Here is a 26,911-nt window from a genome sequence, read left to right on the forward strand (position 1 = left end):
TAGTTGATAAATTTTTGGTTTTTAAGTGTTTCTCCCCTTTCTGATAGGTCACAGCACATTAACATTTTGGTTTTTAAAGTTGCTAAGAAATCTGCTAATGACAGCTTGTCACTTCAGTTTGTGTGTTCCTTAAGTTGCAAGTTGGAGAGCCCGAGGATCAGAATGTTCTGTAGTACGGAGGGGTGAGGCACAAGGGAAGCCCGCCTCCAGTTTCCTCACTCAACCTCACAGCAGTCAGCTGAGGAGTGTTGGCACGGGGCCAGGACAGCAAGGTGTCTGGAACATTCAGATCCCCACTTATTCCAGACTTGAGGCTACTGGGTCAGGGGTGTTTTGCATTTCATTACAGTACTCTGCCTGAGGAGTTGGGGAAGAAACAGATACTAGGTGACTATTTTTGGTTTTTCTTTTAATTTTGTTTTGAAGGTCTTAGACTATAGCTCAGGCTAGCCTGAACTTCCTACATCGTTCAGACTTGCCTCAAACTTATGGCAGCTGGGTACAATAGAACGCCAGAGTGATTCCAGCACTTGGAGAACTTAGGCAGGATTCTAAGATAGGGGTTATACCAGGCTGCACACTCTCTCTCAAAGACCAGAAAAAGAAAACATATTTGGTGATGTTGCGATTGAACCCAGGGCCTGGTGCATACGCTCTGTCACTGGGCAGCCTACGTTTGCTGATCCAATCTGTTGACACTTTAAATTTTTTTCAGATTTATTTTTATTTTATGTGTATGCGTTTTTTGTATGTCTATGTAATACATACATATGTTACGTGTATGAGTTTTTTGTCTGTTTTGCGTGTCTATATCATGTGTCTGAGGACAGAAGAGGGCATCAGATCCCCTGAAACTGGTTACAGGTGGTTGTAAGCAGCCATGTGGGTGCTGGGGACTGAACCCAGGTCCTTTGCAAGAGCATTGTGTGCCTTAACTACTGTTCCACCTCTCCAGTCCATCCGCTGGGTTTTATTTCAGTTAAAACCCTTTGTTCTTACGTACAGAAAGCTTCCAGTTGGCAGCTAGCCTTTGTCAGGAACTGTTATTAACTACTTATTTCTGGAGATTCCATAAGAATTTTCCATAAGACCAAGGCTTGGAAAATATATAAGGAGCAAATTCCATTTACAATTTTTTTTCTTAAAAGTGAACTCCAGAATTGTTTACTTTTCTGACTGTCAACTCTAGTCTCAATTCTTGTGTTACCCACAATAAGATTTTAGGTATAAGGAGAAACAAAAACCTCTTGGGTCTCCCTGTGGGAAGTCTGTGACGGTGTCCTACTTAGTTACCTTTATATCACAGTGATAAAATGCCCCGACAAAAGCCACGTAAGCTCTTCCTGCTGCCTTTCCTCCAATGCTGCGATGGTGCTCATGTGCTGATATTCTTAAAATATCAGCAATACCGAAAAGATGGGCAAACGCCAGGTCCTTATCAGGCCATGATCTCCTGCCTGTGATGAGAAAGCATGGTGACTTCGGCAAATGTGGAATCACCACCGATCTCAGTGCTGGGGAAATTATTGTAATCTCACAAGCAGGTTCAACAAGTGTGGGGCAACCAGCCCAGATCTGATGTGTGGTTCAAAGAAAGTCGGCCAAACAATCCCATCAATTCACTTCCATTGTACTAGTCACCTCAGATGGCGTCATGGGCCATGAAGAAGCAAGACAAAAGCACACAAACACAAGATGGGAAAACCTTGGGGTTCTTTTTCTAGATTTTTTTTTTTTAAAGATTTACTTATTTACTCTATATAAGTACACTGCTGCTGTCTTTAGACACACCAGAAGAGGGCATCTCTTTACATTACAGATCTCATTACAGATGGTTGTGAGCCACCATGTGGTTGCTGGGAATTGAACTCAGGACCTCTGAAAGAGCAGTCAGTGCTCCTAACCACTGAGCCATCTCTCCAGCCCTCTAGGGTTGTTATAGGGATAAATAAGATGCCCAAGTGGCAAACAAAATGAAAGAAAAGAAAAAGAGCAGCTTATAGGTGAAAGTGAAAGTGGTTGTTTGGGCTTAAGGCTGCAGGAGTGTATCCACCATGGCAGGGGACACACTGGCAGGATCAGGAAGCTGGCTTTCCAGGTACACTCAGAAAGAAGAGAACGCACAGGAAGTAAGCCTTGTTAGAGATCTACCGGAGTCCTAGCTTCCTGTAAGGGTCTACCTCTTAACAGTTCCACAAACAGCACCAGCAGCTGGAGACCAAGTTCTCAACTAAGCAAGCCTTCGGGGAGAGCAGCAGTTGAGCCCTGAGGTAGAGGCAGAATCCAGAGGTCCTTAGAGGAGACCATCTGCTCCAGATTCGGGTGACAAGTTTACTGAAACATAAGGGAAAGGTCTGGTCAAGAAGTATGAGACTCAGCACCAAGTCTGCCAAAGATTTCTTCCCAGCCTCAAGGTGCTTGCTATGCGTCAGACAAATGCTTAACTAGAAGGGTGTGCATAGAGCTGATGGTAGCTGGGTGGAGTTATGTCCTTTGGGGGGTTGTAGGCAAGTGGCAAGGGGAGATTTTCACTCCCTTGAAGGTAGGGAAATGAGTAAGGAAAGGTTGGAATCTGAAAGGGATTTGGTATTTGGAAATTAATGCTGTCTAACTTTGTTTTTTCCCCCTTGGCCATGCACCTAGCGTGTGTCAGTTCCTGGAGCTGTGTCAGAGTCCAGACGGTGGCTTTGGAGGGGGCCCTGGTCAGTACCCACACCTCGCACCCACGTATGCAGCCGTCAATGCGCTGTGCATCATTGGCACGGAGGAAGCCTACAACGTCATTAACAGGTAAGGCTGCAGGCCTTGGTGGTGGAGACTCCAGGAGGGTCTGCTTGTTTGGCACTGACCGTTGCCCTTTCTGCCCTCTCCCCGTTCTCAGAGAGAAGCTCCTTCAGTACTTGTACTCCCTAAAGCAACCTGATGGCTCTTTTCTCATGCACGTCGGAGGCGAGGTGGACGTGAGGTGAGTAGGACCGCTGCATCCGTGGCTTCTAAAGTGGACCTGTTCTTAGAGCTGCTAAGCTTCAGAAACATGGCAGAGTGCTGCTTGGCCCCATAGGCCGATGTGCAAATGTTGTGTCCCTGGCTCAGTGTTGTGGTCATTGCTAATATGACACTAATGTCCTTAGGTGTCATTATCTCTCAGCTTCTTTCATGTCAATGTCAGAATATGAGTTGGATAAAAGAATCAAATGCTTTTGATTTAGAAATTCAAAATACATTTGTTTGTTGTAAAATAATTTAGTGTAAGTAGTTACATAGTGTAATATAAGCTTTCACCGAAACAAGCCTATAGTGACTCTGTGAATACTTTCTGGTTGCATTTGATGAAATCCTGAGGGTGCTGAACACCCAAGGCACATGAGAGTTCCTCTGTGGGGTTCAGAGTTCCTTGTGGGCCAGTACACTGTAGTACTGTATGGGACTTGAACCAACTGATCGGTACCATTGGTATCTGCTGGCTCCAACCTCGTATTTTACTCAAGAAGTGTATCTGGCTAGGTATGGTGGTCTGTGATCTACAGCTCAGCTCTAGGGAATTGGAGGCAGGAGGATCAGGAGTTCAAGGTCATCCTTGGCTATATAATGATTTCAAGGCTATCCTGAGCTACGTGACCTTGTCTTGATTAAAAAGAAGAAAAGGGAAAAATAGACTAATTATATCAGCAAGTAGCTCCTTGACCTGCGTGCTGTCCCTCTGTGAGGCATATAAAGAGTCTGTTAAATAAGCAATTTCTTAAATGCAGTGGATCATTGAAATTGTATATTATTTATTCTGGGAAAATACAGTTTTGGGAGGAGGTGACGTTTTTATATCAAAATGATAGAGCTATCTTGTGAGTGTGCCAGGATCTCACGGGGTGGCTTGGAATTTATTATGTAGCCCAGGCTAGTCTTGAACTCATATAGAGATTCTCCCGCCTCCCCCAAGTGGCCGGCCCCACAGTGGATTCTTGAGCATGTTCTTCACAGTGGTGTGTTAGCTGTGTAGGTTTTGGTCTAAGTGTCACACTTTTTGGCACAGTTAGCATGGTCTCTGGCTCATACACAAGCTTGAGAACCTAAGTTTGGTTTCTGGTAGAAGGAGAGAACAGACCGCACAGAGTTGCCCTCTGACCTCCACACGTATACTGTGTCATAGGTACATACCCCACATGATGATGATGATGATGATTTTAAAACAATCTCAAAGAAAATAGGCCAACCAGATAGGCCTTGTTTGCCTCCTACAAAGCACTAGTGGCTGGGATCTGCAAATAGAGGTTTTGCTTTGAAGTCCTGAGCAGTTTCTACACCAGGAGCTGAAAGGAGATTTTGAGAACAAGCTCAGTGGATTTCTGATAGCATCTAATTTCACCAAGTGACACAGTACCAGGCTTTAATGACACAGCTTCCAGCCCCTCCAGGAGAGGGCACATTCTTGAGTGGCTTATGCTGTCACTTGTTTCCTGGGTCCTTGAATTCGCTGTCAGTCTGCTTTGGCTGACTCAGGTATAGAGACTTCCTTATCTGCTGTCTTAGTTAAGGTCTGTTGCTGTGAAGAGACACCGTGACCACAGCAGCTCTTATAAAGGAACCATTAAACTGGGGCTGGTTCATAGTTCAGTGGTTTAGTCCATTATCATCATGGCGGGGAGCATGGTGGAGTGCAGGAAGGCATGGTGCAGGAGAGCAACTGAGAGTTCTACATCCAGGCGTGCATGCAGCAGGAAGAGAGAGTGAGCTACTTGGCTTGGTTTAAGCTTCTGAGACCTCAAAGCCCCTAGTAATGCATTTCTTCCAGCAAAACCACACCTACTTCAACAAGGCCACACCTGTTAATGGTACCACTAACCATCAACCCCGTGGTGGCCATTTTTATTCAAACTACCACACCTGCCTTGACTTTAGGCCAGAGCTTAGTTAGGGGCTGCACTGTTGTTGGAGAAGTATGGCAGCTCGCAATTATTAATTAATTGAAGTGTACACAGAACATCGAGTATTTAAGAGGCTGAGGCAGGAAGATAGTGAATTCAAGAGGTGCCTGGCCTACGTTCAGAAACACTATGTCAAAACAACTGGACATGGTGCTGCACACCTTTAATCCCAGCACTCCGAGGCAGAGGCAAACAGATCTTTGTGAGTTCCAGGCCAGTCAAGATAAACAGAGACCTTGTCTCAAGGGACCAAATGGCATCAACAACAACAAAAATAAAAAGAAACCAAATGAGACTAGGCACAAACAAGCAAACCATGGCAAATCCCCATGGTGTTTCCGTAACAGTCTAGCTTTAGATATTATTCTCTGAGTTTCCAAAATTCAGTCTTTTCTGTGTTTGTGTTTGTATATGCTAGACAAATGCAGGGAAACTTCTCTAGTCAATTCTATGTGCTCAGGTCATCATCCTCCCCTACTGTGGTCCTGGGACAGATCTGCCATCGAACCTACAAGTGTCATTTATGCAGTGTTTGGAAGATCAAACTGATAAGCAGCCTCAGTCTCCCTGTCCTGCCTGGCTCCTAGAACATGGCTTCCGTAGTTTTTCATGCCACATTTCTTTGTTTTTCCTTTGCCTAGAAGTGCCAGCCAATGCTCAGGAGAGAGACAGTTTATCACTTAGAGAGCAGCTTATCCCAGTGCCTGATCAGACAGAGATGGTCTCTCGATCCCTGGGGCCTAGAACAAGTCCTGGTAGTTCCTAAGAATGCCTTACTTGGGTGTTGATAACTTCTGGAAACCTGTGATTAACAGCTAAGGAAGGAGCCACTGTTAGCCGGGCCTGGCCTGTCATCTCAGACTCCTACTCAGAAGACTGAGCAGAATTATAAATTAAAGGCTAGCCTAGCAACTTAGAGATCCTGTCTCAAAAAGTAAAATGAAAGTTTGATATGCCGCTCTAGTTTAGAGCATTTTCTTAGTATATATGAGGCGCTGGATTCCATCCCTAGTACTGGAAAAACAAACAAAAAGGGGGCCATTATTTATTCATTTTATTTATTCATTTATTCATGAACTAACTATGAAATGTGTAGTATTCTCTGGGGAGACAGGAGAGACAAGTGACAGAGCAGGGTGTGTTCAGGGATGAGCAGTTAGCTGAAAGCTACTGAGGTGTAGGAGGCCTGCGGGCACCTGGGAACAATGAGCTGGGGCAGGCTGGGGACAGATTGAGGAGACCCTGAGCTCTCATTACAGAGGCTGGCAAATAAATTCTTAAGGGTTTTAAGTAGGCAGTGATATGAGCTGACTTGTACTCCCCTAGGTCTCTGGTTACAGTGAATGAATTATAGCAGTCCAGTAATGTCCTCCGGTTTCTGGGTGGAAGGAGGAGACAAACAGAAGGTTGATCCAGGTGGATGATAATGACTTGGGTCTGGAGGACAGTGGTGGAGAGAAGACAAAAGCAGGCAAGCCTGAGAGCAGGTGCTGGATATGGGGACAGAAAGAAGCTACATCTGGAGAGTTGTACCTCGTTCCCTCCCCAGTTCTGTGTGTGATCTAGGACTTGCAGTTTTGGTATCTGTTGTGTGACTTTTCTTGGGAGTCTATTTCTGCCCATCTCAGATACAGAAGGCAACAACAAGAGGTCAAAGAAAATTTCGTCTAGTCCTGTTTGGTGACCCATTGAATGCACTGGAGTTGTTCATAGACCATGGGTGATGTGAGCAGCTGCATCAGCAAAGCCCATGGGTGACGGTGACAGTGATCACAAAAGCCGAATCGTTAGAGCTTGTCAACTTGCACATCCCATGTACTCTAAAGCCACAGGTCGCAGAGTCAGGATTAGGTGCATCTGGTGGAGGTCAGAAAGGATCGAGAGCTGGAGTCTTAGCTGAAGATCTAAACCTCCTTCCCTCCCCTTCTCTAACAAGGAAACATTAGTAGGCTTAATCTCCTGAGTGTCACAGGGGTAATCATAAATGCTCTGATTTCAAGGACAGAATTCTACAATACTCCACCCCTTCTCCTGGGTTTTGTTTTCTTATATTCTCTTCTGCAGTGGTCCTTGAACCTTGGAGTTATATAGATGTACGATTACTTGCTGAGCACAGGGTTGCTGTATCTCAGCAACAATACATTGTCAACAAATTTGACTAATTTTCTCTAGTAACTGCTATTTAGACAAATGTGTAGAAAGTAAAATGGTAAAGATAAACTGTTTAACAAAACGGTAGCAGTAGCCTTCCTGCCTGCACAGGTTTCTTTGCCCTGTTTTCCAACCCCAAACATGGTTTCCCTCCACTGAAAGAGTAGTTGGTTGTACCATTGCTTCACCAACAGGCACATTTTGCCTGGTATGTTGATGACATTAACACACAGAGTGCACAGCCAAGCAGGCCTGTGGCGACAGTTTCTCCCAGCAGCCAGCATAGTGTCTTGTGGCACTACGTAAAGTAACCAGTGAGCTTCTAGCTAAGTCTCAGTTTGATTCCTCCACATTCTGCAACCAGAGCAGGTGGTTCAGCAGTAGGATCTTACCATTTAGTCACATGAATTTGTAGCCAAGAGCAATGTAGCCTATATGTTCAACTTAAGGGGTCAGTAACATATAGGGAGACACCCCCACACCGAGGATACATTCAAACTCTTTACCTTCTGTTTTTTGTTTTTCTAGGTGCTCTTTCAAATCTGTAGAGAGCCTAGAGGTTAACATTGTATTATGTGCAAAAGGAGCTCTTCACAAAACGGAGACAGAATTTCCAAATGCCTACCAACAGGCAGCTATTCCCAGCAAGTGAGAATAGGTTTTAGGATTTAGTGGCTAAGTGTTAGTGAGATTCAAAAGACCCCATTGCTTTGTTTTTATTTTATTTTATTTATTTAGTTTTGAAATAGGGTTTCTCTATATAGCTGTGGCTGTCCTGGAACTTGCTCTGTAGACCAGGCTGGCCGCAAACCTGCCTCCGCCTCCTGAATGCTGGAATTAAAGGCACATCTGACTTTGATCCCATTGCTTTTACGAGTAGTTTCTTCCAAAGAGCAATGTTGGATGCAGCAGTGCATGTGGGATGCATGCCCTTATTTAGCTCAGCATACCCACAGCCATTGCCCATGAGCCAACTTACTTGGGGCACTGCCATAGGTCACGTGCATGCCTACCCATGCCTGGTGGGCTTGATAGAACCATCTTGTGCTGTACCCAGCCAAGGGCCAAGAGGTGGCAGCGCTGTACTCTTGCTTACCACACCTGTTGCTCTACTGGACTTCCTGGGTTTGAAAACTCCAGGCCAGCACTGGTTCTACTGCCTTGCCGTCAGGCATAGCCAGCGGTTCCAAGTGTCCTGAGTTGGATAGAGAAGCTCTACTTGTGTTTATAAGAAGATAAGGAGAGAAGGAATATGTTTGGTGGAGGCATAGTCGGGTGTGGAGGCAGGGGGTGCCTTCGAGAGCCCATGCTGAAGCATCCCTTCCCCTGAGGGATCAGCCACACGAGTATAGTACAGAATAGAGTTTATTCAGGGCATGGGGAGGGGAGTTGAGGAGTAGAGACAGAGAAAGGCAGAGAGAGAGAGAGAGAGAGAGAGAGAGAGAGAGAGAGAGAGCAGAGGAGTAGAAGCCATCCATGAGCATGTAGCGAGAGATGAGGGAGGGGGAAAGAAAAGAAGGGAAGCAGGGTCAAGAGGACAGAGCAGGAGCAAGAAGACAAGAGAGGGCAGAGGGGGTTGCCAGGTAACTGTGGGGCAAAGTCTAGACACCATTCCCAGTATATTTTCAGGGGAGAAATGTACAGAGTATAGTGGGGGGATAATTGCCCACCCCAGAAAGATTTTTACTTACATCGCTCTGGCTTGTATTATTCCACTGATGTTCATTGTCCTTGGTGACCCTCGGGACTGCCATGGTGGCTCTAGCATCTTCGCACATTAGAAGAGGGCCAGTAGAGCCTGGATTCAACATGAAGCACTGAGTTGCTCTGCAAGGCCCTTGTTCATGAGCAGCATTGGTCACCTTATTAGGGAAGTGGCTGTGGCATTGTCGCCCTCAGGACTCCTTCCCCCATAGCAGTGGGCACACTGGGGTCACCTGTCCCTCTTCCACCTCTTTGGGAAACTGTTGTTCAAGTTTCTAGACCATCGGTTCTCAACCTTCCTAATGCTGCGACCCTTTAATACAGTTCCTCATGTTGTGAACCCCCAATCTTTTTTTTTTTTTAAAGATTCATTATTTTATATATATGGGTACACTGTAGCTGTCTTCAGACACACCAGAAGAGGACATCAGATCCTATTACAGATGGTTGTGAGCCACCATGTGGTTTCTGGGATTTGAACTCAGAACCTCTGGAAGAGCTGTCAGTGATTTTCACCGCTGAGCTGTCTCTCCAGCCAGGTGACCCCCAATCTTAACATTATTGTCGCTGCTACTTCATAACTGTGGTTTTGCTGCTGTTGTGAATGTAATGTAGGTATCTGTGTTTTCTGATGATCTTAGGTGAGCTCTGTGAAAGGGTTGGTGGACCCCCAGGGGGGTCTCTACCTACAGGCTGAGAAACACTTTACTAGAAGCTCACAATGTATTTGGTTTTCTGTTAGCTTTTCTTACGAACTCCACATGAACACAGATTTTTTTCCTCATTTGCTTTCAAGTGCCCTAGACATAATCAGGCCGTTTTATCTAGTTTCTCTTTTCCTACTTCTCTCTTGATGGTTTAGCCCTTTACAAGCCAGATGAACATGCCAGCCTAAATTACTCAGGTCCACCAGCACCTCCCCTACCTTATAAAGATCATGACCCAGCATGGACACTGGCAAACCTCAAAAGCCCCTTAACCCCTTGCCAGTCCCAAGGCACCCGCCGCTTTAGTGTCCTTAACTCCCTGCTGAACACAGAGAGCTCTCACACGCTCCTCTCCCGCTCCTCTCCCATGCCTCCTTCCCTCAATATCATTTCTACCTTGTCTCCCAGTTTCATTCTTCCCACGTGTTCTAGAGTCTTGGATTGCAGATTATTGGTACAGATCCAACTTACACTTTCCTATTGTTTGCCATAAGCAGTGGCAAGCCAGCACCTCTGTCTCATGTCTCTATCCAGGTTACAACATGGCTTTAAGTCCTCACGTGAGCAAATCCCGCTCCAGGGCCGACAGCTTCGTTTCAGCTGCAGGTCTTATCGGCCTTGGTTTTCTTGTCAGTCCCACACCTCTGTACACGAAGTCGTCAGGGATTGTAATATAGTCTTGAGTCCATCAACCATCAGAGGGTGTCTCCAATACAGATACCAAGGAGCCTGTCACCCTCTGTCACATCAAGGAGTGCAGAGGACAGTTCTCCTGGGATCTCCCCTGCAGATTTAGGTACTGGAGTTCCCTCTGGGTTAGACAGCTCAGCTTCTGCGTCATGTCTTACATCGGGGCGGGGGACCCCACTTGCCATTACTGCATGGAGACATACTTCCCCTTACCACTTGAGGGAAAGATGGCTGCATCGGAACTGCCCTCATGGATGCTGTACCCTCAGACAGCTCAGCCCCACTTGCTAGCCCATCTCCTTTAGAAGAGGCCATGGAACTGCACTCCCCCAACTCATCTCTGGTTTTGTTTATCCCCCTGTCCAGCTACTAGTTGTTGATTGCCTTGGCCTGGGTGGTGAGTTTCTGTTCACCCTCAGTAGAGCGGGCAATAACAGACCAAAGAAACAATTCAGTCACGATAGCTGCCTCCTTTGAGTCCTCACCACAGTCAATCTTCTACCTCCTACATACTCTCAAGCACCTAAGCCCGTGTGCAGCTGGGTCCAGATTACATACAGCTGGGGAGGCGTGTTTCAGAAAAGGAGTGGCCGGAGTTGACTTAAGGGTCTGATGTCCCTCCCCAACCCTTCTCCTACACAGCAGTATTAATAGACACTATCTTGTGAGGATCTATTGAAGTCATCAGAACTGCTCTGATTTCAAGACTGTAGCAGCCCTGTCACACCCGGAGGACAGAATTCCACAACTGCCTCCCCTGTCAGTTCTGAAAGGCAGTCTGCATTACAGGCCCTCTCCCTGCCTCATTAGGATTCAAGAGCCTCCGAAAACACTGCTGAGCCTTTGTGAGTGGCTCAAGCCCTGGAGGAAATTAGATCATACCTTCAAAGTTAGCATGTGGTAAATGATAGCATTTGCCCCTGCACGCTGGACTCTGTGCTGGGTGCCTGCTGGCGAAACTTAGCCTTTGCTGTGCCTTTGGCCAGTGGGAGCCTGGCTGGTCATAATGCCTATGCGACAGTCAAGCCTGCAGCTTCTGCGGAGGTTTCTGTAGAGGGCCTCAGCAAGTTTGACTTACTGTTAAGTCTATGCACAGATTAAGATGGAAGCCAAGTTTTCTCTTCCTTCCCTTCCATGTTCCTTCTGAACTCGCAGAGAAAGGATTTTCGAGTAGAATTGAAACAAATAATATTTGTCTTTCCATGGTGAGTATTGGATAAGAAAGACTATGGATGTGTTTGTTCCATGATCGGTGAAGCTGATGAAAGAGGGTCCTGAGAATTATGACTGAGAGAATAGGATGACAACGGGCTGGAGAGATGGCTCAGCGGTTAGAGCACTGACTGCTCTTCCAGAGGTCCTGAGTTCAAATCCCAGCAACCACATGGTGGCTCATAACCATCTGTAATGAGATCAGATGCCCTCTTCTGGTGTGTCTGAAGACAGCAACAGTGTGTATATATATAATAAATTTAAGAAAATAGAATGACAAGATTATCTCAAATCAAGTGGATATATTTTATTTTCTCATTTTCAGATAGGAGCTGGAAATATAGCTCATGGAAGAGAATGTTCATGGTGTGTCAACCCTGGGTTAGATCCTAGAATTACCCTGCCTGAAAGGCAGGTTTCTTTCTACCTTCTGTTTTTTTTTTTTTTCCAAGTAAAACAGTATCTCATGTATCTCAAGCAGGCCTCAAACTTGTTCTGTAGTTGAGGATAAACTTGAATTTGTGAACCTCCTGCCTCTGCCTCTTGAGTATTGAGATTAGGGCATGTACTACCATGACCAGTTTTGGGGATCAAACGTAGGGCTTTGTGCATGCTTGGTATGCACTTTACCAAGTGAGCCACATCCTAAGGGTTGTTTCTACTTTTTTTTTTTTGCTGAAAGCTGTGTTTCTGTTTCTGTGAAAGTGAATGAAATGAGAACTCTTTTCTCCAGTGGCCTAAGGATATACCCATTCCCCTCTCCTTTGTGTGGCTCAAACAGCTATTAGAATTTGGTGGCCTGCTTTGAGTGTGTCTGTTGGAGGAAATGTAGAGCTAACCTTTCACACACGTCCCTAATCCAGACAGAGGTACTGAGTCTGCAACACCAGATGAGATGGTGAGAACCGTTGTAGCCCTTTGGAAAAGGGGCTCAGTCTGTTTTTGAGATAAACTGATACGGCCATTAATTCTGAGGATGTAAGTGCGCCTGTGGGAGAATGTCATGTTCCTTCACTGAAGCCATGTTGTGAGCAACTCTGTCCAGACAGAATGTCACACCTCTCAGAGACCCAGGAAGAGTATGCCAAGACTGGGATATGAGGGCAGTAATCTTCCCAAGCATTTTTTGAGCCTCGTTCTGGCTCTTCGTTGGAGCCTAATGTGTTTCCCTCTGTTTCTGTCTTTCAGAAGTGCATACTGTGCTGCCTCGGTGGCCTCTCTCACCAACATCATCACTCCAGACCTCTTTGAAGGCACTGCCGAATGGATAGCCAGGTGGGAGAAGTCACGTCGTCACCAGTCCTTAGAGAGCAAGCAGCCAAGAAACATAAAAACTTAGAAGTCCAGAAGGGAATATAAAAGTATAAGAGATGTCTTAGGGGTTATTTGCTGTGCCCTTTATAAGTACTTGAGATTACTTTTAGACTTCCATTAATGCTATATTATATTATATTATATCCTATAATGTTATGTTGACACAGATAAAACCTTTGGTGAGTAGCATTGGTGAGAGTCTAAATTGATTAAAGCATTTTGGCAATATCTCAAAACACTCTTGCTTATGAAACCTGGGAACTTCACTCCTACAGAAACTCACCCACGTGCACAAAAGAGACAAAGAACAAAAAACTGGAAGCAGGACTGGGTGTGGTGGCCCTCGGAACCCACACACACATACATCTATGTGTACAGTCTCCATGGAATAAAATGTAGCACAGAGACATTACATATGTACAGAGGATAGACCACGGTCATATTTTTCTATAGCTTTTCCTGGAATTAATGTACATATCGTGAATGAATGTATCAGGAATTCTCCAGATTCCCTGCCAGTACTACAGTTATTCTTCATACAGTCAAATATTTCAAGTAATATTTTCTTTTGTGTGTGTGTGTGTGTGTGTGTGTGTGTGTGTGTGTGTGTGTGTTCTGGGTCATTCCCCCCCTTAGAGCCCTCACCCTCCTGCTTTAGATCTAGGCAGATTGCTCTCAGCTTGATGCACAGCAGGCGTCTAGAAGCTTTCTTACAGCATGAAATTCACTTCATTTTTCTGCTTTGTTGGAGCCCTGTTTTATTATTATTCATTTTTATAAAGCATAATACTCCCAGGTTCTCAGAAAAGGACACCTAGGACATGCATTTTTAAGACCCTGCATACATCTTTATGTGCAAGCCTGCTTGGTGGTCTGTCTGGAGATTAGTGAGCTGTATTTATCTGCATTCTGTAAGCGCTGCTTCATTGTCTTCATTTCCACGACACTGGCAGTGAGCCTGAGTTTCACAGTAACTAATGATTTTTGAGGATTTTGACAGTGATGGTGGTGCTTTGAGACTGAAACTGGGCATTCCCTGGATTTGGTTCTTTTTAGGGCTGCTTCTCAGTTGAGCGATCCCTTCTTCTTATGCCTTCCCAGTATGCTTTTCTTCACTACCTATAAATAGGTAATTATATCTGCTTAGCAACCCTTGGGTGAACCAGGTGCAGCAGCATGTGCTGGACCCTATTGCTCCGGAGGATCCAGGAATTCAAGACCAACCAGTCTGGGCAACATAGTGAGACCCTGTCTCAAAAGGGTGGTGTGTGTATGGGTGTAGGGGGTGAGGGTCAGTTATTAAGAGCACTGCCTGGTCTTACAGAGGGTCTGAGTTCAATTCCCAGCAACCCCATAGCGGCTTACAGCTGTCTGTAACTTGATTTTTCGGGGATACCCTCTAATGGCCTCCATGGGCATGTGGTATGCATGTGGTATACAGACATGCACGTTAGGCAAACACCCATACATGTGGAATAGAATAATCAAATAAAAAAATTTAAAAACCATGTGTAGGTCTTTTCATCATGTGAGCATCTTGGAATGGACATGTCTCATTTGCCTGGGTGTTCTGTATTGAACAGCTTTGGATGGTGTCCTAGACATGGTGGTTGGTATGTTGTAGAGAATGGATGCTGTTAGATTTGCCTCAAAGGATGCTTTTGTTTTTCGCAGACAAGCCACTTAGTCAGACTTACACTGTAAACTTCAAACAGCGCTCTGTCCTGCTGTGGGTGGCGGGTAGCTCAGATCTCAGATTGGTTTGGATTCCAAGCTGCTTGGTTTGCCCCGTGTACATGCTTTCAACGCAGAAACGTCAGCTGAATTTGGGTTTTTCCATCTCTGACTTTCCTCTCCTTCTCTGATAGCCTGTGTCTTCCCACTAAAGATGGTGGCTTTCTGTTAGATTTAGCCGCCCTGCCTTGCCCTAAGATCCACTGCCACTGCCACCACTCGGGTATTGTGGCCATCCCCTGGGCAAACCAAAGGAAGAAGAAAAGATAGGGTTGTATAGAAGGGGAACGGCTTTCTGCAGTTGTTGGCTCTAATTTTAATGTCACATTGAACTCCCTGTGCCTTTCCTTAGTTGGCCAGACCTAGGAGATGTTCTGTACTGAGTAAGAGTGTCCAGCCCAGTCTTAGAGAGGACTCACTAGCAGGATACCAGGTACGGGGATCTGACTGAACCAGTCTATTTACAGCTGACTTGGTGCCTTGGACACATTATTTCCTTTCTTTGTGTTGAATGATGGAATGTTAAATAGCATACACATCTAGAACACAGCAGATTCAAGTGAGAGCCTGTGGTGGTAACTATAGGGCCTGGCCAGGCCATGAAGACGCCCAGTCCCCTGGGCACTTTGTTTTGTTTTCTCTTTATCTGTCATCACTGCTCCATGTGTCTGACCTCAGGAATCTTTGTCGGCACTGTTTGGAAACTCCCTGATGATGAGCCTTGGTGTGGATCAGTCTCCCTGTGTACCAGGCACTCAGCAGGACTCTAATTTGGAAGCACACATTTCAGGACCAAGAAATCACATTGCAGTATTTCCTTGGCAACTTCTCCTCCTTTATTTTTATTTTTGAAACAAGGTCTCAGTGTGAACCCAAGGCTGACTGGTATTACTGGCCACCCATCTTGCCTTGGTTTCCCGAGTGCTAGGATTATAGGCATATGCCAACATAACTCGGCATGCTCCATTTACAGCATCTTTTACAGAACTACTAACCTTATCTTAAAAGACTCTTATCAAACCTGTTCTCAGACATGGTGTACACATATATAGTGAGTTCTAACTATTGTCACCCACCCTCTTCAATTCCCCATCCCCCACCCTTTCTTATCTCCATCCCCAACTATTCCCCACCCTCTCTGCAAGTCCCTTTCCCACATTCATGTCTTTATGTTTTGTGACTCACTAGGTTTTCCCAGGATTGTCACAGGGTTTCCCACAGCTTTGGGGACCTTGGTGGGTTCCTCACTAGGTACATAGTATAAGACAATGACTGTTCCTCCCCCAGAATCCATCAGTGCCCAGTAGTTCAGTTGGGAGAAGTAGGGCCTGGTAGGCTCCCACCCCCACCTATGACATAGCAGACCTGTGAGACCATGGCTGCAATGGCTGTGTTCTGCCTCTCAGCACTTCACAGCCCTTATATTCTTTCCAACTCCCCTCAGATGCTCTCTGAGCTGTAGAAGGGTGGCATCAATGTCCTGTCTTAATGAGTGTTCCACACTTATTCCCAGCACCTTGGTCAGCCACACATGTTTGTGTTTACCACCATTAACAGAGACCTAATATTTTTTTAAAGCTCACTCAGGGTCTGTTCTCTATCTCTTAACTCTTCCTTGTGTTTTCCAAGAGCTTTCCTTACTATTTACATCATATATATCTCTGCTGTTCTGCTCTGTCATCTTTGCAACTTTCTTCACACGGTATTATCTAAGATACAACTTTAAGAGGCTGCGGAAGTGGCTCAACAGCACTGGCTGCTCTTCCAGAGGCTCTGGGTTCGACCCCCAGCACTCACATAGCAGCTCACTACCTTCTATAATTCCAGTTCCAGGGGATCTGACTCCCTTTTCTGACCTCTGCACATGGTATACAAATGTACGTGCAAAAAAAATTCATACACAAAAAAATAAATAAAACTTTAAAACATAAAAATAAGATGCAACTTTAAGCAGTTTTCTTCTATGCCCAGCATGTCTCCTCCACCTTACCTTTGAGGCTGGGTCTCTTATCCATATTGGAGATGCTGGTGCTTAGCAACTCTGTTCCTGCTGCTTCTGATACTGAAAGGCTGATGAGAGCCTACACACATGCTGAGCTAAGACCTCCTGTTTTTCCTGGGAATTCTTGGGTATCAGTATCTGAAGGGCTTTGTTCTTGTGCCTTCAAATTCCTGCCTAGGGTGGGAAGCTTGTAGAGAAAAGGTGAGGTGTTTGTGTTGTGTGGTGGCCTCCCACTGATCCCTCCTGTTTTCCCACTGTGGGGTTCAGCACCTTCCTCCCTTTTTAGTAGAAGTACAGATTTTAGAGATAGATAGATAGATGATAGATGATATAGATAGATAGATAGATAGATAGATAGATAGATAGATAGGCAAATAGATAGATAGGCAAAACAGACAGGGAGACAGAGGGAGACAGAGGCAGTGGGAGGGAGAGGAGAGGAGAGGAGAGAGAAGATAAACAGAGAAAGAAAGATGGAGAGAGGGTGGAGAGTGGGTCTGGCATGGGGTCTTGAAAGCTCAAAGCCTACCCCCTATGATACACCTGCTCCAACAAGGCCACACCTCGTAATCCTTCCCAAAGAGTGCCATGCCCTGAAGACTGGACATTCAAATATTTGAGTCTATGGGGCCATTCTTATTCAAACCACCATAATTATCAAACATGATCTTGCTCTTGGCTGCTGCTGCTTCTCTCCACCCCAGAACTGAGGAAGGTTTCTCTAACCACCCCTTTAGGTACCCTTAGCCTTTGTGCTTGTCATTCAGCTTTTAGGATTTTCTTATTGTTAACCTGTGTTCATATCACCTCCTGCTGTCTTTATCCTGGCCGTTTATGCTGTCTAAATCTTCTGTTGTTTTTTTGGGATCTAGCATTCAGTCCTTTGTGTTGTCTATTATGTGTGTTTGTGGGTATGGGTATGTTGAAAACAGGGTCTTGGGTAGCCCAAGCTAGATTTGAACTTGCTATATTGTTGAGGCTGCCATGGACTTTGATTTTCTTCTGTCTCTCAGTGCTGGGATTACAGTCATGTGCCACCATGGTCATTTCCTAAGAGTTTTAGTAATGAGGGGGGTGGGTGAGGGGGGGAAGCAAGTTGCAGAGAGGGTGTAGCATGTGCGCCTATTTGTATAAAAACCAGAACACGTCTGTAGTACATGTGTGTGGTATGTGTGCATGTAGTGTGTGTCTGTACAGTGTATTTGTGTGTGTATATGTTTGTGGTATATGTGTGTATGTAGTATGTGAGTGGGGTACTGTCTTAGTCAGGGTTTCTATTCCTGCACAAACATCATGACCAAGAATCAAGTTGGGGAGAAAAGGGTTTATTCAGCTTACACTTCCACATTGCTGTTCATCATCAGAGGAAGTCAGGACTGGAACTCAAGCAGGTCAGGAAGCAGGAGCTGATGCAGAGGCCATGGAGGGATGTCACTTACTGGCTTGTTCCCCTGGCTTAATCAGCCTGCTTTCTTATTGAACCTAAGTCTACCCGCCCAGGGATGGCACCACCCACAATGGGCTGGGCCCTCCCCCTTGATCAGTAGTTGAGAAAATGCCTTACAGCTGGATCTCATGGAGTCATTTCCTCAACTGAGGCTCCTTTCTCTGTGATAACTCCAGCTTGTGTCAAGTTGACACAAAACCAGCTAGTACAGGTGGGATGAGTATTTATGTAGTATTTATGTGTGCTGTGTGTGTGTACTATGTACATGTATATGTGTATATAATGTGTGTGGGGGGGAACTAGGGATGAGAATGGGCAGGAAGCTGCTCTTTAGTGTCTATTCTTTCATACTTGGAAGTATAAACTCTTTTACTCCTACCTTTTCAACTGAGGCAAAGACAAGTTTAACAAAGAGAGGAACTTGATCCTCCTTGCAAACTCTTCACTCCCCTTACTTTTCAAACATGAATGCTTTCTCTGGTCCAAGCAGACAAATGCACTGGCAAAATGAGGCTCGTGTTTGGGTGGTGATGGAGGATGAGGGACAGACAGACAAGAGCAGTCTGCTCTCAGCATGCAGCTGGTTTCAGACTCTGCACACTGGTTTTCCTGAGCCTGAGTTATCTCAGAAGAAAACCTGTGGGCTCTCCAGACACCTCTATGAGGAGGAGCTTGGAGATCCTGTCAGCTCCTGGATGAGGGCCTGTTCACCTGTGCTGTTCCATTGCAACGGAGAAGCATGATGTTAGGAAATGCATCATGGTAGTGTCGTTTAAAACACACTCAAAATTCAGGGTCGGGCTCAGTGGTAGAATACTTGCAGCACACGTCCAGGTATGCACATGCACACATGCAGACCTTAAGATTCTTTCATAGATAAAACATGTTTGTTATAGGTAGGCAAAGAAGGCACCTGTTCCCTCTACTTAATTGTGTCCTATGATGTATCCTAGACTCTTGAAGTAAAACAGCTCCCCATGAACTGATTTCTGTAAGGATATTTTATCACAATTCTAGGAAAGGAAACTAGGAGTAGTTACATCGTGGTGGTAGATTACAAGTCAGATTAGCTTTCTGACTGCTCTTCCAGGGTCCTTAGTTCAAAACCCAGCAACAACATGGTGACTCACAACCATCTGTAATGAGATCTGATGCCCTCTTCTGGTGTGTCTGAAGAAAGCTTCAGTGTACTTACATATAATAAATAAATCTTTAAAAAAAAAAAAGGAAACCAGACAAGTAAAAAGGCATTCAGTAATAAACTTTGTACTCAAAGGTTGCCAGAAGCAGCAGTTATTTTTCTAGTTTATCTTAACTTGGTTCTGCTACATTCTTTGCAATGTTCCCCTGTGAGGATTAAGCAGTGCTACTAAGTTTCTTATGTAAGTGGACAGTTTTTAAATTTCCAAGGCCTACTGGTTTTGTTTTTCAGGGGAAAGAATTTGCCAGTATTAATAGATAAGGGGCTAGGGAGATAGTTCAGCACATAAGGCGCTCTGTAGAAACAAGAGGGCCTGAGCTCAGTGCCCATGTAAAAAGCCAGACATACTCAGAATCCCAGCACTGGGGAGATGGTGTGGGGATCCTTAAGAGTCATTGGCAAAGACATCCGAGCCAAAAGTATGATTCCCCAGGTTCCAATGAGAGACTCTGTCTCAAAAAAACAAATCAGATAGCCCTCCTGAGGAACAACACGGAAAACCAACCTCTGGCCTCCATACGCGTATGCACACACATGCACACCTGTATGCGTGCAGCCAAGCTAATAAATCAGCACGTTCCTCTCAATCTCTTAGGTGCCAGAACTGGGAAGGCGGCATTGGCGGCGTGCCAGGGATGGAAGCCCACGGTGGCTACACCTTCTGTGGCTTGGCTGCGCTTGTGATCCTCAAGAAGGAACGTTCTCTGAACCTGAAGAGCTTGCTAGTGAGTAGCTGTTGCACCATCTCCCTGAACCCAGGTTTGCTGATGTGACTCCATTGGGACCATGGAGAGGTCTGGAGATGGGAAGGACTGGCTGGGCTCTAGCCTTGAGTGCAGATGAAGCTTCCGGTGTGGTTGCTGGTGTCAACACAGCCGTGAGTCAGCAGAAGGAACAAACAGCTGCCCTCGGTCTCATCTCCCTTCTCCTACCTCTTCTCCTGCCTGCTTTGAAATTTCTGAACAGACCCAGAGTGGACTTGAGTCCTCCACCATCTGAATGAGTTCCTTTCCCCGTGCTCCCAAGAATAATAGTAGTCCCCCGGAATTCACCATTACCATGTGTCTTAGAATCTAAGAGAAGAAGCTCTGAGAAGAGCTTTGAAGCATGTAAGAGCCAAGGATGTATTACGTGTGAAAATTCCGTATCTGCATTCCAGCAAGTTCCCCAGGCAGAGCTGGAAAATTGCTATTAGGAGATCTGGGAGTCTCTTCTAGACCACAAGCTCTTGGCTAGCGTTCAAAAAGCGGCCAGGCTAAGGGAAACCTAGGACATACAGAGAAAATATATTCCCCTTGTTTTTTGAGGGTTATTGCTCCCCTGGCTATCATGAAAGCAAACTGGCTACAATAGACCTTAAGCTCTCTCTGAGAGCAGATGCCAGGCCCTCATTGTTGCGCCATTGTGAGCCCTCTGGAGCGTTGCTTTTATATTTTGTGGTGGTGGAACAGCAGCATTTTGCCCTCATTGTTAGAGAAAGCCCCTCTCGCACAGCATAGTCTATGAAGGCTCTGGATAATTGATACCGAATGACCAACTTTGTGGATACATTTTACAATAAGATCATCTTTAAGAGATGGAATGTAAAGGCCCACGTCGTCTTAGTCAGGATTTCTGTTGCTGTGATGAAACACCATGAAGCAAGTTGGGGAGGAAAGGATTGGTTCAGTTTATACCTCCACATTGCTGTTCATCACCAAGGAAGTCAGGACTGGAACTCATGCAGGTCAGGAACCTGGAGGCAGGAGCTGATGCAGAGGCCATGGAGGGATGCTGCTTACTGGATTGCTTCCCTTGGCTTGCTTAGCATTCCGGGATTCTTACAGAACCCAGGACTACCAGCCCAGGGATGGCACCATTCACAGTGGGCTGGGCCCTCCTCCTTGATCACTAGTTGAGAAAATGCCTCACAGCTGGATCTCATGGAGGCATTTCCTCAAGGGAGGCTCCTTTCTCTGTGATAACTCCAGCCTGTGTCAAGTTGTCACAAAGCCAGCCAGTGCACACGTTTTAGGCAAAAAATGAAGAATATACTAGTACATGCCTAAGTTAAAATGTCAGTACCGTAGGCTTGAGCCTGCCTCTTAGCCAAAAATCCCTGGAAAGTTTTTCTGGTCTGCTTTAGCTGCAGTGTCTCTTTTCCCCCTGGAAAGTAAGAATAATAATCCTTATCCCTTGAGGGTTAAAGAAGAAGGCATATAACAAGCCTGGTAGACAGAAGGTGCTCCATAAATGCTAGCCCATCCTCCCCCAGTGACTCCCTTTCCTTCCTTTGCTATAAATAATCAGTATCTGAGCTGGGCAGTGGTGGTGCATGCATTTACCCCCAGCACAGGAGGCAAAGACCAGCAGATCTCTGAGTTTAAGGCCAGCCTGGTCTACAGAGAGAGTTCCAGAAGACCCAGGATTACAAAGAAAAGCCCTGTCTGGAAAAACAAAAGAGAAAAATGGGTGGGTGGGGGGAGAGAAGAGGTGGCTTTGATTTCTTATCTCCAAGGAAAGTGGAGCCAACCCCTGGCTTTAGGCACTGGAACTCAGCCCTCCCCACCTCCCAACCACCAGTGTCTCACTGTCTTTAAATAGCAGTTTCTGAAGACTCATTTAAGACTGACCTAGGAGGTATTACTACCTAAACTCACAGGTGTTTGTGTTTTAAGCGTCTGAGACTGACTTTTGTGTTGCTATGACTAGGGACATGCTCTAACTCTGTTATATTTGGGGGAAGTCCAGGCTTCCCTCTAAAGAGTCCCTTGTGTCTGTCTTCAGGAACTCAGTCTAGGAGGGCTCCAGATTTGGGCTTCAGCCACTTGTCCCCTGTCAGTCCAATGGTGCAGCTCTGTGGTCTCAGGCTGAGCAGGAAGAGGGGGAGCATTGTATCTGCTCAGCCAGTTGGTCCTGCTCATCCTTCCTAGGCTGTCTTGATGGAGTGTGTTTAGAAAATGTAGAGATAAGCCTGGGGCTGTGGTATCAGGTGTGCCCACTGGGTGACAAGTGTCAATTTATAGCTTCAGCCTAAGAGAACTGGAGGCTAGACCGGGAAGTTATCATTTGGTACGGAGACTCAACCTTCAGTCCTGGTAGGGACCTGCAGATGTTGAGTGGATGCCCTCAGGGACCAGGTAAAGGCAGGACTGGCTTGATGTCATCTGGTGTGATCAGCCCAACACTTCCCTCCTCTGCTTTGAACAAACTCCCCTGAGAAGTGACAAGTAGCCCTGCCTGAGTTTTCTGCCCCAAACTGTGTTTAAAAGACCTTTGCAGACCTCCCACACCAGCGTGGTCTCTGCACTCAGTACCTGCTTCCATTTGGACCTAAGCAGAGGTAGTTAGGGAAGTGGGAACAAGAGCGGGTAATGGGCTATATGTAACATGATACTGAAGGGTGACTATTTGAGGAGGGGAAGAGAACAAGAAATAGCATTGAAGGAGACAAAGAAGGAGTGTGTGTGTGTACACTCATATATATTACACGTGCACACACAAATGTGACAATGTAGAGCATTTCACTTTTTAATGCTAAGTAAAAAGTGGGGAAGGGGAAGAGAGGAAGGGAAGTGGGAACCCCAGACGTTGTCCCACCGAGCTCTATGTCTTTGGCTCACATCCACCTTTCCCTGGTCTTCCTCAGCAATGGGTGACCAGCCGGCAGATGCGGTTTGAAGGAGGATTCCAGGGCCGCTGCAACAAGCTGGTGGACGGCTGCTACTCCTTCTGGCAGGCAGGGCTCCTGCCCCTGCTGCACCGAGCACTCCACGCCCAAGGTGAGTCCACACTGCTGCTGGGGCTAGAAGAGGAGCCCCTGGTAATCTACTAACCCAGTGCTGTTGAGAGGAGTTGAAAGGAAACTCTGACTGCTTGGGGGTTTGAAGGTTTGGGGCCTGATATGGAGCCGCTCCCCCTCGGGGCTGTCTGAGCAGAATACCATTCAGTTCCTGGGTTTCAGATCACTCACTGCTGCCTGCTGGGGTAGGATGACCTTCCCCTGCACCACTCCCTGTTATCTGAGGGGAGCATCCCCACCCTGCCCCAGGCCCCACAGTGACTGGGCTGTCATCTCAGCTGGTGTGATGCCACAGCTTCCATTGCAGAGCTGAATTTGGTCATGTCAGAATGAAACTCCCCTTTGCACAGTCAGACAGGACAGGCAGGTGTGAAAAGGGGCAGAGAGCCTGGACCTATGAGAAAACACTCACCCGCTCTGGCTGAGCACATGCCACCCTCAGAAATGTGTTCTTTTGGGTCAGTAAGATGGCCCAGTGGGTAAAGGTTTAAGCTGGTGACCTAGGTTCAATCCCAGAGACTCACATGGTGGAAATAAAGAACTGACTCCCATGAGTTTCTCACCTCCACATGTGATCCCCTCCCACACAAAATAAATAAACAGATTTTTTTTTTTTTTAAAAAAGAAATGTTTGGACTGCCACTGCTTGCATAAGTGGTTTTGTTTCGTTTGGCAGGACTGGGGGTTGAAACTAAGGACCTCATGCATGCAGGACAAGTGTCCTGCCACTGAGCTGCAAGCCACCCCTAGAAATGTTTCATTTCAAAGTCAGTAAGTTGACCTGTGACTGTGCTTCCCTGAGCAGCTAGAGAAATCCACGTTCCTCTCCAAGGAGATGCCACAAAGCAAGCATGACAGCAAGCGAAGACTTCAGCAGCCCCATTTCTCAATCCCTTCTGATTCTGTGCTCATCCTTGCCGGCGAGCATGGGCTCAGGTGGGAGGGGGAGGCACGGCCACCCTGCCGGCTTCCAGTCTGTTCCTGCAGGGAGATCCCTCCGCCCAGAGGGGGACTTTCCTGTGGACTCAGCTGGGTGACTAATTGCTCAGATGTAAAAGATGAGATTCTTTCCTGCTACCTCTCACACCTTAGCTTCTTTGCCCAACTCTCTGAACCCTGAGCTTTAATTCCTTAATCTCACTGAAGTTGTGCAGTTGTAAATGCTTTTGATACTGATTAAAAGCACACAGAGGGCCTGCTCTCCCTTCCCAGCCTGGGGCCATAGGGTTTAGGCCTCAGGATAGGGAGGCACAGAAAGGCCAGTACTCTGGAGCCTCCACAAGCTCTGACCTGATCCTTAGTTGGACTGTCAGGAAGTCCCTAGAACAGCAGTTCTCAGCCTATGGGTCGAGACCCCTTTCGGGGTCCAGTGACCGCTTCACAGGGGTGGTATATCAGACATCCCATGTATCAGATATTTACATCATGATCCATAACAGTAGCAAAATTACAGTTACGAAGTAGCAACAAAAATAATTTTATGATTGGCGTCACCAAAACATGAGCAATTGTATTAAAGGGCTGCAGCATTAGGAAGGTTGAGAACCACTGGTCCAGAGGCTGACTTTTCTGAAGAAATAAGATGAGGTTTTGGTGAGCTGGATTGTAGAGAGAGCCACAGATGTTGCTTTTTTTCCAGGATGGCTGCTCTATTAGCAGCAGCAGAGATTTTCCAAGCATTCACTGTGCCACAGTGTTTCACTTAGGTTTTCTTCTCTGACCCCCAAGTAAGACTTTCCATGTTCCCATTTTGCGGAGGAGTAAGCACAGTTAAGACTTGCCTTATAAACTCACTGCAACTGTAGTGGTTGGCAGGAGAGTGCAGCCCTGCAGTACTGCAGATGAACACCAGTCCCACCCTCGCATACTGGCACAGAAAGTTATTCAGCTTGCTTATAGTTAAAAGAGTGTTAGATGGGGGTGGTGGGTTACACGTCTAATCTCAGCACTCCGGAGGCAGAGGCAAGAGCACTCTGAGTTCACGCCAGCCTGGTCTACATAGTGAGTTCCAGGACAGTCAGGGCTCTAACAGAGAACTCTATTTCAGGAAACAAAACAGAAACAAAGAAATGTGTGTTAGGGGCAGGGAGAGACAGCTCACTGGTTAAGAGCATGTGTGGCTCTAACGAAGACTTGAGTTCAGGTTCCAGCACCCACATTGGTTAGCTTAAACTACTTAAACTCCACCTCCAGCGGACCTGACTCCTGTAGCTCTCTGTGAAGTTGGAGGCCAGTCTAGTCTACATAGTGAGTTCCAGACCGTTGAATGTCCTGTTCCTGTGACCCAAGTGCTGGGGTTCCAGGCAGCCACCATGACTGCCCAGAGTTTACATGGCTCTGAGGAGAGGAACTCTCTGGTCCTTGTACCTGCACAGCAAGTGCCGTATCTTCTGTCACCTCCCCAGCCCATGCATAATCCGTGGGTCAGCAGGACAGGGCCTTCTAGGAACTGACCTTACAAAGTATCAGTGTCCAAGGAGCCCACTGTAAGCCTGTGTTTGCTTCAACCCCATATTTGTGAGCAGAGTGTCAGAGCAACTTAGAAGTCCAGATGTGTGTGAGAGGAGGCCGAGATGTAAAGCATGGTGCATCTTACGACAGCCTGTCACCTGCTTAGTAAGTAGTGCTACAGGGTATGAAAATGTTTCACTCAGCACTAAGTACGGTATGACTGAATTCCCACAACTCTGGAAGAAAATACATAAGACAATTAGTGTGAGGCTGGGCATGGTGGCACGTGCGGTTAGTCCCAGCACTTGGGAGGCAGGGGACATGGGCAGTTTATCCTGCTAGTGGACTGCAATTAGGCATTTGGTTTTGTAGGGTAGTGTGCAAATATCTGGTTAACTCACAAACACACTTAAAACGTGGCGACTGAACTGTCAGGAGTTCACGTGCAGAGATGTTAATTGAGGTAGGCTCTCAGTAGCAAACAGAAAATATCCACTGAAAGGTGGAGAGTTGCCCAGCCTGGTAAGATTCACACCTTTAAGCCTAGCACTGAAGAGGCAGAAGCAGAGTTCAAGGAGAGCCAGACCTACACAGCAAGTTCCAGGTCAGCCAGAACTGCAGCGTGTACCCTCTCCCAACAAACGAACATGCATGGGTGGGTAAATGATGCTCTCTCTAATGATAGTCACATGCGATGGCTCTGTACAGAGCCCCAGGATACAACATAGAGTATAAAAGGCCACACCCAGGGCAGTCATGTGCATACCAGCTGGTGTCCAGTGGCTTTTCCTGGCAACGTTTCAAAACCCTCAACAATGGATAATATTAAGAGAAGCAAACTACATCCTTCTACTGTGCCCTTTAATTTTGTTGGTTTTTAACAATTATTTGTGTGTGTGTGTGTGTGTGTGTGTGTGTGTGTGTGTGTGTGTGTGTGCTTGCGTGTGGTAAGTGTATGCATGTGGGTGTCTGAGGGGTCAGATTCCAGGGAGCTAGAGTTACAGAAGGTTTTCGGCCACCTGGCAGTGAGCGCTGGGACCAAACTCATTTCTCCTACGAGGGCAGTACTTCCTCTTAGCCCCTGAGCTAAAATAAAGTAAATGTGTTTTAAAGTTCTTTTTTTAATGTTTGATATTGGATATTGAGCCCAGATCCTGCTAAGCAGTTACTACCACTGAGTTATATCCATAAACAAAACAAAGAAAAAGTTTATGTATTACTTATTTGCAGTACTGGGGGTTGAACCCAGGGCCTCATCCATAGTAGTCTAGACTCTACCACTGAACCGTATCACCAGCCTTATCATTACTTCTGAAAATGTGTTTGTGGACTGGAGAGATAGCTCAGTGGTGAGAGCACTGGCTGCTCTTCCATAGGTCCTGAGTTCAAATCCCAGCAACCACATGGTGGCTCACAACCATCTGTAACTCCAGTTCCTGGTGGTCTGATTCCTTCTTCTACCTCTGAGGACACCAGGCACCAGTTATGCTCATGGTAAACACACAGATATGTAGGCAAAACACTCAAACACATAAGATTAAAAATAAGTAAATCTAATAGATATGCTTGCAGCTCAGTGGTAAGGGATTTCCGAGAGT

The 26,911-nt window shown here is 46.2% G+C and overlaps 1 protein-coding gene across 1 annotated transcript in view; it reads left to right on the plus strand.

Moving 5' to 3' along the window:
- Positions 1-26,911, plus strand: part of FNTB (farnesyltransferase, CAAX box, subunit beta) — an 81,248-nt gene that overhangs the window by 40,441 nt on the left and 13,896 nt on the right. The window contains exons 5-9 of the mRNA XM_080935607.1: positions 2,644-2,790; positions 2,882-2,965; positions 12,572-12,658; positions 19,677-19,806; positions 22,710-22,842. Of these exons, the coding sequence (XP_080791733.1) occupies positions 2,644-2,790; positions 2,882-2,965; positions 12,572-12,658; positions 19,677-19,806; positions 22,710-22,842 (581 nt within the window). The remainder of the gene's footprint in view (positions 1-2,643; positions 2,791-2,881; positions 2,966-12,571; positions 12,659-19,676; positions 19,807-22,709; positions 22,843-26,911) is intronic.

The sequence above is a fragment of the Micromys minutus genome (genome assembly GCF_963924665.1).
Source record: "Micromys minutus genome assembly, chromosome: 1".
In the NCBI taxonomy this organism is placed as follows: domain Eukaryota; kingdom Metazoa; phylum Chordata; class Mammalia; order Rodentia; family Muridae; genus Micromys; species Micromys minutus.